At 46.0% G+C, this 12,521-nt stretch overlaps 1 protein-coding gene across 3 annotated transcripts in view; it reads left to right on the top strand.

The window, feature by feature from the left end:
• KCNAB1 (potassium voltage-gated channel subfamily A regulatory beta subunit 1) overlaps window positions 1-12,521 on the top strand; it is a 383,573-nt gene that overhangs the window by 355,038 nt on the left and 16,014 nt on the right. For all 3 annotated transcript variants that reach the window (XM_070509613.1, XM_070509614.1, XM_070509615.1), the window contains exons 9-11: window positions 7,675-7,760; window positions 8,444-8,564; window positions 9,644-9,738. In XM_070509613.1, coding sequence (XP_070365714.1) covers window positions 7,675-7,760; window positions 8,444-8,564; window positions 9,644-9,738 — 302 coding nt within the window. The remainder of the gene's footprint in view (window positions 1-7,674; window positions 7,761-8,443; window positions 8,565-9,643; window positions 9,739-12,521) is intronic.

The following is a 12,521-nucleotide window of genomic DNA, read 5'->3' as shown; positions in this document are numbered from 1 at the left end:
AGTCACAGAACTTTGAAGCTAGAAGTGGCCTTCTAGAGCATCTGCTGAGAACCTGACCAAGGTGAAAGCTAACAAAAAGGGGCGCCTTCTGCTCACCCCAATTGCATGCTAATCAATTGCAAACACGCCAGTGGTTGAGAAAGGAAAATTTATGCAATTAGCTAGCATAATCGGAAGATGGCGGACTAGTGTCCGAAAGAACCACCTTCCAATCCTACAGAACCTTGAGGCAGTTTATGGAGGGGAGATGGGCAGGGAAAGAGAGGGTTTAGGGATGTCGACCATCCGGTGTGACAAACTGCAAGGCGCCGAGTTATCTCTTTCGTCTGTCATTCATGATGGGTAGCAATGCAGGATTTTTCTTTCTGGAGGTCGTCATGTTCCTGGGCAGCTCAGAGAACAAAGTCATTGTCTTATCACAGCTGGAGGATGTACATATGCAAGACTCACAGAACTAGCAGTCATGTCTTTTGTAAAAGCAAGAAGTGCTTGGTCACCTAGGCTGCGTGCAGGCGAGAAGGTATTCACACAGACTAGTGAGTCAGGGTCCTGGTTACAGTGTTGCTTCCTTTCCTAAGATGGCTTCGCTCGTGCTAACTTAAGATCTAGCTGTTACAAAGCGGCTATCTTTCTGAGCCTCAGGTTCTTCATCAACAAAATGGGGATTAAAATATTACCCGCTGAAACAGTTATTATGAAGATTGCCTATGTGCTCAGTTAAGATCAACCTGCTCGTTTGTGTTGAAGAAACTGAGATCCAGCAAAGCTGAAGGACATGTCCAAGTGAGTGACAGTGATGGGACGAGCACCAAGGTCTCCTGCGTCCTGCTGTGAGCTCTGTAAGGCAGGTGGGGCCAGGCTTTCTCCAGACAGCCAGCACACCTCCAAGGCTAAACAGGGCCTCACTCCGTGTATGGTGTGAGTTTCCATTCCTGTGGGAAAGAAGAGTCCTCTATCTGCAGACACTGAGCTAGCCCTGAGAGAGTGCTCTCCACAGGACTGATAAAGGTCCAAGAGGGAACCTCTGAGCCACAAAGAGGCACGATTATAAACCACCACGAGCTTCTGAAGGTAAACAAGTAAATAAACAGCTGAAGTTAGATAACTAACAAACAGCTGGTTTGGAGTAAAAACTGTGCCCAGATCTAGACTTAGTTACAGCCAGTGTTTGCAGCTCCTCTGATGAGACCAAGTCCTTGCATTCTGCCAGCGTCCCCGCCTCCACCATGCTGCTCTCCTCTGGAGAAAGGAAGGATCTGAGGGCAGTCAGGTTGAACCACACGAATGACGCTGTCAACAGTCAACCCCTCTTGACCTCTGAAAATGCACCTTTCGTCTGGTTCAACCTAATATTTGTGAGTCAACTCGTAACACGTTAGTGCGTAAAGTGGTGCCTCCGCCTGTTAGGGAATCGTCTTTCTTTTTTCATTCTTACGTTATAAAAGTATGATGCATATTTTCAGGGAACTTGGAAGATCTAGAACAAGATGACATACAGCCCCACTCTACAGCAGGCCCCCATTACCCTTGGGGGACACGTTCCAAGACCCCCCAGTGGATGCCTGAAACTGTGGGTAGTACCGAACCCTAAATGTACCATGTTTTTTTCCTATACATGCATACCTGTGATAAAGTTTAATTTATAAATTAGGTACAGGAAGAGATTAACAACAGTAACTAACAAAATAGAGTGATTACAACAACGTACTGTAATAAAAGTTACCACAGATCTCAGCAACCTCAGTATACAATTTTTTTTCCTTTCCTTATTCAGTCAAGAACTTTCACCTCTTCACTTAAAGGAAGCACTTCACGACTTCCCTTTGGTGTATCTGAATTGCCAGCATCATTACTTTTGCGATTTGAGGCCATTATTAAGTAAAATAAGGGTGACTTGAACACCAGCACTGTGATACCGTGACAGTTGATCTGATAACCGAGACAGCTCCTAAGTGACTACCAGGCGGGGAGCATGTACAGTGTGGACACACTGGACAAAGGGATGATTCATGTCCAGGGCAGGATGGAGTAAGACAGTGTGAGATTTCATCACGCTGCTCAGCATGGCACACAATTTAAAACTTAGAAATTGTTTATTTCTGGAATTTTCCATTTAATATTTTTGGACTGCAGTTGACCATGGGTAACTGAAACCACAGAAAGTGAAACCATGGATAAGAGGTGACCACTGTATAGCACAATTTTTATTTGTGTACTCACTCTCAGCATTTTGTTAGCATATCTGAAATATTTATAATTGTTAATAATGTACAAGCTTTTAATTATGCCTTAAAAAATGAACTCCTAGCCTGTTTCCTTATCTGGAGTAAGAGGAAACTGAACTGGATTATCTCTCAGGTTTCTTTTGTTTTTATCATTCAGTTTCTCTGTAGATGACCTATATTGCTGAAAGAAGACTGTCACCTTTTTTTTGGTAACTAAAATGTTAGAATCTGAGCCTATTTGAGAAGAAACAACGAGGGCCACATCCTGCCTACTTGTTACTCAGTTTGTTACTCTTTTAGATTCACAAATTGGTCTACACACATTATCTCCTGTAAGCTTTACGAGAATTCCCAGGATCAACATCATCCTCACTTTACAAATGGGGAAATGGGCCACTCAGAGGCACAACCGACCTGCAGCATTTCTAGAGGCCAGCTGTGGCTGAGGGTACGGGGAATGAGCGAGAGCTGACGGAACGATTATTTCAACCTGGAAAGGAGGGCACAGGCTGACGAAGTTCTTCAATAGTTTAGACAGTGTTTCTCAAACCTTCAGCTTTGAGAGCTGATGAAAATAATACAAAGGACCAGCCTCAGTGCAGCGGGCTGGGACTGGGACTTCTGCATTTTCATTGAATTCCGATTCATACCAAAGAGTGTGTGTGTGTGTGCACATGCATGCATGTCATGGTGACTATTTGCATATGTACTAAAGCAAATAACTAAAAGATTGAATTATAGTATGAAGCATTTAGATTAGACGAAAGAGCGGAAGAGGAAATGTGGGGGAAGTTCACACTCCCTGAAATGGCTTACTTGGGAATAGCAGTGGTTCTCAAACTTTACTCTGTGCCACAAGTGCTTGGAGGGCTGGTAAACAGACTGCTTTCTTTTAGTAGGTCTGGAGTAAGGCCCTAGGATTCGCGTTTCTAACCAGTTCCCAGGGGCTGCCCCTGCTGCTGGTCCAGGGCCACACTTTGGGACCATCAGTGTAGGCAGGCACAGTGGTTCTAAACCCTGGCTGCACAGTAGAATTATCTGGGATGAGTTTTTAAAGTATTGATGCGGGGCCCCACCCCAGAGACTCTGATACAACAGAACTTCGTTGAAGCCCGTATAGCGTGGTTTTCAAAGTTCCCCAGGGAACGTAAGGTGCAGGCCGGGCTGAGAACCCCTGCGGCTCCGGCTTCTCCTTCAGTCCAGTCGGGGACTGCCGGTTTAATCACGTTCCTCTGCGTGTCCTCCCCCAGAGGCAGGTGAAGGCAGTGCACTCGGTGGCCCTCCTCCTGTCCTCTTCCCCACCCGGAACCCATGCTCTCACTAGGATGCTTTGAAAACGCGTTTCCACCAGACACCAGGAGAACACCACCTTCCAGACTCAGTTGATTTTTTTCTTTCGACAATGCTGCCCCCTAGTGGTCTTAAACAGTAGAATCGCGTAAAAACCCACCTCAGCCATCAGGGCGGCGATTTCCTGTTAGAGCTGAACAACTTGGGGAATTTTTCTCTGACATTAAAAAAAAATAAACAAATTCAATATGCGTCAAAATCATGCCACGTGAATCTCTGACGGGCCTCTCGGGCCTCCCGCAGTTTCTCCAGGCTTTCTCCTGAGTGCTCTTTTCCGCATTCCACGAAGCCCTTCCGTGCAGTCAGAAGCCCAGCGAGTCAGAGAGCGGGAAATTACCAGCAACTGGAGTCCCCGGGGCATTGCAGTGTCCCGCGCAGGCTCTTCCCGTCCGAACGACTTGTTCTCACCGTTTCCTCACTTCTCACACTCGCCTCTTTCACTTGAATGATGGTTTATTGAGAATAGAATTCATCCTCCCATGATGAGCTCTACAAACCTCCCTGGGTCCCACCATCTCCGTGGAGTGACCTTTGCACCTCACAGGTGCTTCGCTCTGTCTCGTTTATAAAGTCTCCTTTCTTCCTCAAGCCTCCAGCCCGGATCATGAGTAACTCCCTCTTTCTAGCTCACTCCCCATGGCTTACGGGCTTGCTCTTACCTCTCCCATCTCTAACATCAAACTCTCCTTTGGCCCTAAGGACCCTTCAGCTACTGCCCTATCTCTCTGCCCCGTTCACTTCCAAACTCGAGTCTGCCCAGGTTGTCTCCAATTGTCTCTAAAGGCTTCCCGACCCGGGCGTTCTTCCCTCTGCTCCAGCCGGGCCTCGGTCCCGTGGCACCTCCGACACTGAAACTGCTCTTCTCATGGTCTGCTGGGACTCCCAGACACGTGGCCCAATCCAGTGGACGCGCTTTGTGCCCTCGAGTGCTCACGGTGTTGCAGTCTGGGCACGCTCCTCCTCGCTGCCCTCCCTGCTCTTGCTTCTGAAGCCTCCCGCGCCCCTGGGCTCCTTCCTGCCCGTCTGGCTGCTGCGGACCCAGAAGCCTGCAGTGTCCTCTCTCCAAGGCCGGGGCTGGCTTGGAGAACCTCTCTTTTCTGTCTGCAGACTCCCCTTATATAGTCTCATCCACTTCTACGAACTTAAGCACAATCAGTAGTCTGGTGACATTAATATATTACCTGCAGCCCAGGTTGCTCCCCATGTCACTTCTCCACCTCTCTCTCCTCCCCATCTCCCCTTCGTATCTCACAGGCATCTCCATTTTTTGCATGTCCAAGGAGGAACTCTTGGTTTTCCTCCCCAAACCCGCTCCTCCCTGCCTTCCTCCCCTCTGGGAACAGCCAGGTCTCTGGGAGGGAGCCTGACTCCTCCCTGCCCCTTACCTACCACTCCCAGTCCACCTGCAAATCGTATGGAGTCGACCACCAAAATACATTTGGAATCTATCCACGTCTCTGTCTTTACTACCAGCACCCTGTTCCAGGCTGCCTCATCTGCCTGGAATACCACAATTCCTTCCTAAAGATCTCCCTGCTTCCTGCGTCCTCTCGCTCTCCACCCACTCTCACAGCACAGTCAAATCAGAGACAGTGCTGTGGAATGTAGCTGTACCCTGTCATTCCCTTATCTACGAAATCTTAATGACTTCCCATTAAAGTTTTATTTTTTTTGAGGAAGATTAGCCCTGAGCTAACTGCTGCCAATCTTCCTCCTTTTGCTGAGAAAGACTGGCCCTGAGCTAACATCCGTGCCCATCTTCCTCTACTTTTTATATGTGGGACGCCTACCACAGCATGGCTTGCCAAGCAGTGCCATGTCCACACCTGGGATCTGAACCGGCGAACCCCGGGCTGCTGAGAAGTGGAACATGCGAACTTAACCGTTGCACCACCAGGCCGGGCCCCCCAATAAACTTTGAATAGTATATGAACAACTGGTTTGCGCTCAGCCAACTTCACCCGTACCTCTGGCCTCCTTCTTTATTAGGCTGCTGCCACAATGGCTTCCTTCTGATTGCTGGAACTCACTAAGCTCTACCTGCCTCAGGGCCTTTATACATGCTGTTCCATCTGCCTAGAATGCGCTTTCCCTGTTCTTCACATGGCATGCTCCTTTTTATTTTTTAGATCTAAACACTGACCTAACTAATAGGTCTTCCCTCTCATTTCCTATCTCAGCCCCCTATTTGTTTTCTTCACAACACTTCACATTTTATTCTTACTTGTCTACGTCTCCATCTCCTCCACTCAACTCCAAACTCCCTGAGCTCAGAAGCTTTGTATCTGTTTTATTCACAGATGAACCCAGCCACTGGCACAGTGCCTGGCAAATATTCGGCTTGTGTGTGTTGAATGAAGGTACAGGAAGAGTCACAACCTCCACTCCACCTCAAGTACTCTTGTCGAGGCTCAGTGATATCCACGTGCCTGGGCCACTGGACAGTGTTCTTTGCTCATCTTACTTGATTGCAGAGTAGAGATGGGGGAGCGTCTTGGGTTCAGTTTATTCTCTGTTAACCTTGTCAGCATTTCCCAACATGCTTGATTCATCACCACGCCCCCAGCACCCCACACACAGACACTTCCTAAACACTGTTGACCGGATGAAGCCCTCAGCCCTGAGTGAGACAGGATGTGAAGGAAACGGAGCTGGTGGCCTGATGCAGATGTCCGAGAGAGAGTACTTCTGGGCAGAAATTTAAATAATGGCTTCCAACTTGCAGAAATGTTGATCGTAGGCACTCATTTCCACTTGTATAATAAAAGAAAAAAGTGTTTCATATAACTTTTCGTACCTCATCTTTTTCATAAAGGGAGAATGAACTTCATAGTTTTAGTTTCTGAGTAATAATCCAATATTTGGGCGTCTTTCTCCAAGAAAGAAAAATATTTTGCTTATAAGCCAAATTCTACCTCTGTTGGGCAGGCAAGGGTGAGTAAAAGCATTCTCTTCTTCCAACAAAGAAGCTGAGGGCCACTTAAAGTGGCTTACACAAGCCAAACAAGCAGGCAGGCTTAGCCCTAACCCTGCTGTGTCATTCCAAATCCTGTCCCCTAGCCGTGTGGACACTGCCTGCCCCTGAGAAACAATTAAGAATACACCTGCCTCCATTCGACTTTGAGACAAAGATTTGATTCTTCTGAAGGACATTTACCCACAGGTGTCAGTGGGACGTAGAGAAGCTGGAGGCCTGCAACCCCTGGAAGCTGTCAGATGGCCTGGCCTCCTAGGTGCTTAGCTGACCTGCTTTGCAGAAGAAATCCAACCGTGTCTGCGACTTGTCACTCAACTGACTTGAGGCTCTCTGTGCTCCCTGGTTCTGCATGACATCTGGCTGGTGCCAAGAGGGTTAGCTCAGCTCCACCCTTCTGGGGAAGAGATTCATTTTCCTGTTTAGGAAACATGATGTCAGGCTGAAAGAGGCAAGTGAGTAGCCGGGTGTGGCCACGAGCAGGCCCTGGTGAAATCCATTACGTGGTGTCTTAGAATAAAGCTTGGTTCAAAGTGGTCAAGGACAGGGTGTGCCACTGTGGGCTGGGAGCCACTGTGGCTTCAGCTGTTTGCTCAGCATTTAATATGTTTATCTTTCTGCTAAACACATTGTCGTTGAGTCATCTCTGTTAATCAGCCGCCCTGTGTGAGGCCCAACTCAGCAAATCCAACACACAAAGACAGACCTTCTATCCTCAACAACCTTACATGCTACAAAGTCAAAATAAATGCTTTCTCTCACTTCTTACTTTAGGGAGCAAGGTCCCCAGGCTCTGAAAGAGGTTAATACTGTATTCTTTTTCAGGCCAGGAACCACGAAGCAATAAGAGTCAAGGAAGAACCTAAAGTGGTCAGGATGTTTTTAATATCATTTAGTATTTTTGCTGCAAACTGAAAATGGAAAGTCTGTTTACCCAAAAGTACCATCAGCCTCCAAACCATCAATATTTCATGTTAGACTATTATGCTGTCACCAATGTCAAAGCAATTACGTTAGTCGAACAAATAATTGCATTAAATTTCTAAATTCTAGGCAGAAAATAAGACCACATAAGTTGAGAAAGTAGAGAAACTCAGGAAATGCTGTCTGTTTGGCCTTCCACAGAAATAGTTCGCGCCATGACGCATGTGATAAACCAAGGGATGGCCATGTACTGGGGAACCTCGCGGTGGAGTGCCATGGAGATCATGGTAAATTTATCGCTATTTTCAAATGGCCATTGAGCACCTGTTGTTGTTTCTCAGATACCACGTGTAAATTGCAAGATGTTTTGCAAACTTTCCTCACAACCGCTAAGGCTCTGGAATTCCATGATCAATCCATCGTTATAGAGATGGATACGGGGGCTGGATCTCATCAGCTCGCAGTACAGGGGGTGCAGGTCTCCAATAGGAATCACGTTTCAGCACGTTCTTTGGTGGCAAGAGGGTAAAGTGAATTTCCCAGCCAATGAGATATATGAACATGGGATACATGAAGAAAATATTCTAGTTTTCTCCTTAAACTGGATTAACTATGCTGTTTATAACATGCTAGTGAGAGATTATTTCTATATATTAGTCTAAGTTTTATTTCTTTAGGAACCTAAAAATAGTCAAACTACATTTTCTTTATAACAGTCCACAATTCACACTTTGACTAATTTGCCCTGGACTTTACTCAGTCCAAACCCTCCCAAAGAATGATGAAGAATTCCCACACTTGGTATTGCTCTTAGTGAAACTGATGGTCATAACTTCGCTTATTATTTGCATCCTACATGTTTGTTGGTTGTACTGATTTCACTAAAATGAAAATTTTTCATGAGTATGAACCCCAGGGCAGCCTTATTTCTCCTCAGTATAAATTCACTTGCAATCTTCTTTCTCTCTAGGAAGCCTATTCTGTAGCAAGACAGTTCAATATGATCCCACCCGTCTGTGAACAAGCTGAGTACCATCTTTTCCAGAGGGAGAAAGTGGAGGTTCAGCTCCCAGAGCTCTACCATAAGATAGGTAATCTTCACAATCAAATGTACCGATTATTCTTAACCATAGGAGCATCAGCAATCCGGGAAACAGTGTTATGAAATGCCTTCCTAATGTCCCTAATTAACGTAGGGATTGGAAGAACTCTGCCTTCCAGAGACTGGAGAAGAATCGAATGTGCCTGTATGCATCTGCAGGGTCCCACTGATGAAAGCCAAGCAGAGCTGTAAATTGTGACTGGCATGTACTCAGTAGGGGTTCAAAGAATGTGCATAGAACGAAGGGAAGAGACAGTGAATAAACTCATTTTTCATAAGGTGCTTGCTCTAGCCAAAGCATGCATCTCCCAGTGGATTAGGGTGCCTTTCCAAAAGATTACAGACATATACATCTGTCTCCTGCTCTGTGCCTGGAACTGAGTCAGGGAGAATTGAAGATCGACTGACAAGCCAGGCATGACGTGTGTGTGTAGGTAGACATAATGGTTTCAAAGAGAGGGAAGAAATAGATAGGCAACATATATGCAAGAATTCTGGACATCAGAAAAACATGAATGAGCCACATTTTCAGGCTTATTCACCAAACCAGTTTCCAGAGATAACTTTCTTCCTAAGAAATAGAGGTTCACCTGAGCAGAAAATGCTGGGTAAGGGCAGAAGGAAAAAAGAATTCAACACCAACAATGACAACAGTTATTATGGCTGTCACCCACCGCGTGGGCTGGGCACCAGCCCTCATACCTGTGCTCTGGATGGGCACTATTTGGGAACCGAGTGGACCAGCGAAGCGCTGAATTTCTGTGCAAGTAGAAGTGTTTGTGTCCAAGTATAAAAAGAAATGTGAATTGGGGACTTCAGGAAATCATGGATGAGCCACATTTTCAGGCTTGTGTATATGGTCCACTCCCTATAACCAACAGTACATTTTAACTCATTAATAAAAATGAAGCACAATTTGTGAATGCCCAAATTTTAATGAAAAGATGTACGCTGGTATTAACTCATTTATCTGGCCAGGTTTTTCCATAACTAACCAAGTCCATTTAAACACCCCCACACTTAATCCTGGTTTGTACAAGCAACTTTTTACGTTTTTTTCTTCTGTAGGAGTTGGAGCAATGACATGGTCTCCTCTTGCCTGTGGGATCATCTCAGGAAAATATGGAAACGGGGTGCCTGAAAGTTCCAGGGCTTCACTGAAGGTATTTTCCTCCACTTCTAGGAAAGAGTCGGGACGGGAGCGAGGCTGGGAAGAGGGAAGGAAGATTAAAGGGAACAGCTCTGCAGCAGCCTGTGGCTTCGGGCTCAGCAGAGTGTGGCCGTGGCCTTGCCCTGGCCGGTGTCCTCTGGCAGGCTCCTGAGCCCTCCAGAGGTTTCTCCTCCCGGCCAGGCGTCAGTCAGTCCTTCATAATCGGTGGCAGGGAATCTTCTCTGGGGACTGGCGGGAAATACCCAGTGACCTGCTTGGACTCGTAGGGCTCAAATCCCTACACTATTATTTATTCTTCCATTAAAGACGGCATTTCATTCCTTCTTTGAAACTAACGCAACATAAAATGACTGTTTTATATAAAAGGATCTAATTTTACCTTTCTTGACAAAACAAAATTTAAGCCATAGAAGTTTAATCCATGTCGGGCAAACCACTTGTAGCTGAGCACAGTTTGAGGTTGGCTGGTGCTTTTACTGTGTGGGGTGGGCATGGGGAGGAGGGTTCGCGAGGCAGATTAGAGCCGAGCCTCTGTCCCTGGGGCTCAAGGCGGCGTTCAGAGAGGGCCTCTGGCCACTGAGTCCTGTAGCTCACATTCTTCTCTGGAGCATGAAGATGTTCAAGGTCAGTGACCCAAAGTTACCTCCATCCAGAGCATCTTGATGAATAATTTATTGGAGAGCACTCCAAACATCTCTCCTTATTAATAACTTGTCTGTTTTTAAAAACTTGAGAGAATGTGTAGTAACATTAGAATCATAAGTCACTCTGTAATCAAGGGAGAGAGACTAGAGGCATGTTTCAAATTCACGCCAGGCAAAGGCCGCTGAGGACACAGAAGTCTGACCTGGCCTCTTGCGCCCTCAGTGCAGTCAGCGAGAGGACCCTCCAGGATGCGCCCACTGCCCACATCTGCCGGGTGTGGCTGGGACCGCCCTGGGCTCCCTAGTCAGAACCTTGTCAGGATCTGGGTCTGTCACTTTCCTTTCCCCCTGTAACAGTTAATCTATTAGCCTTTTTGTTTTCTAAAATGATATAATAGAAATATCTCCTAAAACCTGGTGACATTGTTCTGTTTCTAGTTTTGCATTATCACACAATATAATTACCCTAAAATATTAAACATGGTCTTGCTTCTGAAAAATTGAAGATTATTCTGAACCAGGTCTGAATAAGTCACCAAGGAAAAATGAAAAGCATCTGAGGGAAGAATGTATAAAAGGAGGAAGGCAAGAAGAGGGGGACGAAGGAAGGGAAGCGTTGACCATGGTGACTGTCCTGTGCACCTTCTGCGGGCCAGGCTCGGAGCAAAGTGGCTTTATCGTCTCCTTTGATCCTCACAGAGACAAGCAGATACAGATGGCTTTTGGTCAGTTGTAGGTAAGCATGTGCCTCGCAATCTTTCAAAGACTTTCTGAAAAACTCAAAGTACTTCCATATATGCCGAGATTTCTTCTCAGACTGTCCTTATAAGAGGGTAAGCCTTTTCCAGAGGCAGAAACTGAGCACAAAGAGATTAGACAATAATCCAAGAGCATAAACTCACAACAGAGAAAGCTGGTATTAGAACCCAGGTCCCCTGGGTCTCAGTTTATCTCCGCAAACACACTTTTGTCTTGCTTCAAACCTAGGCTTTTAGCGGAGGAAAAAGCAGCTACCCTGTATTTGGAGTGTATGGTTGGCTGCCCTCCATCACTGTTTGGGAAAAGCTCACAAACAGCTGAAAAAACTTTCACAAATGCACCAACAAAAGAAGAAAGTAAAAAAAAGGAGATGCAAAATATTTGAAGGTGGCTAAACCCAAAAGCAACTCAGAAAATATTTCTGCTGTTAATTTTTATAAAGTCAACTCACCATCTACTGAAACATCCTTAACAATAAACATTAAGGGCTCTCAACATGTGAAAGGCGGCCAGTCAGGGGCGCCCTTCCTAAGTCGTCAGCCTGAGTGTTTTCCAGGCTAATCTGTGTGTACTTAGAAAAGCCACTTGAGCAGAGGAACCAAAGGAAAAACAAAGCAAAGGTCAGGGCAACTTTAAGAATGAATGAGCACGCTAACAGTAAAGAAAAAAATTTTAAGATAGACATCTAGGCAAGTACGCAGATAAATAAGTTGGCAACTTTCACCTCTCCCAAAACAGAATAAATGGTTGGGGTTTCACATTGGCTGTTGTAAGTTATGCTAATAAAGATGGTAATGCTTTGTGTCTGTTGTAAATGTTGAACTGTATTTGAAGGACGAATTAAGCCAATGTGAAAAATACCTATCCTGTAAAAAGTGGTTTTACCCGGGAGGGTTCCTGGGAGCCTGCATCTGGCCTACCACGGTAATGATGACTTCTAAATCAGTGTCATCAGCTCTGGCTTCACTGCCGAGCTAAACACCACTACTTCTTCCTATGTATCAGGCATCTCCAAACGGCTGTCCCATGGGCACTAGTGATGCCTACTGGAATCTCTCCTCACTCCCCAGAACCTGCCCTTCCTTCTTGGTTAACATTCCTCCACCCCTCCATCTGGTCAACCCAGTCAGCAGCCAAGACATTATCCCAGACTGCCTCCTCTCCTCCCTCACTCTTGTCCAGCAGGGCACCAAATCCTCCAGTCCACATGCTGACCCTCTCAGGTCCATCCCCTGCACTGCCCTTGTTCACATCCTCGTCATTTCTTACCTGGTTTGCTGTAGGAACCTCCCAACTGGACTGATTTTTCCCCCTTTTCTCAACTACCCGCTACTGTGATCAACTATCTTTCTAAAAGATAAAACTGACCATA

This window comes from Equus asinus, chromosome 5 (assembly GCF_041296235.1).
Source record: "Equus asinus isolate D_3611 breed Donkey chromosome 5, EquAss-T2T_v2, whole genome shotgun sequence".
Lineage (NCBI taxonomy): Eukaryota > Metazoa > Chordata > Mammalia > Perissodactyla > Equidae > Equus > Equus asinus.
Note: the sequence above shows the minus strand (reverse complement) of the source record. Positions and strands in the feature narration are given on the sequence as shown.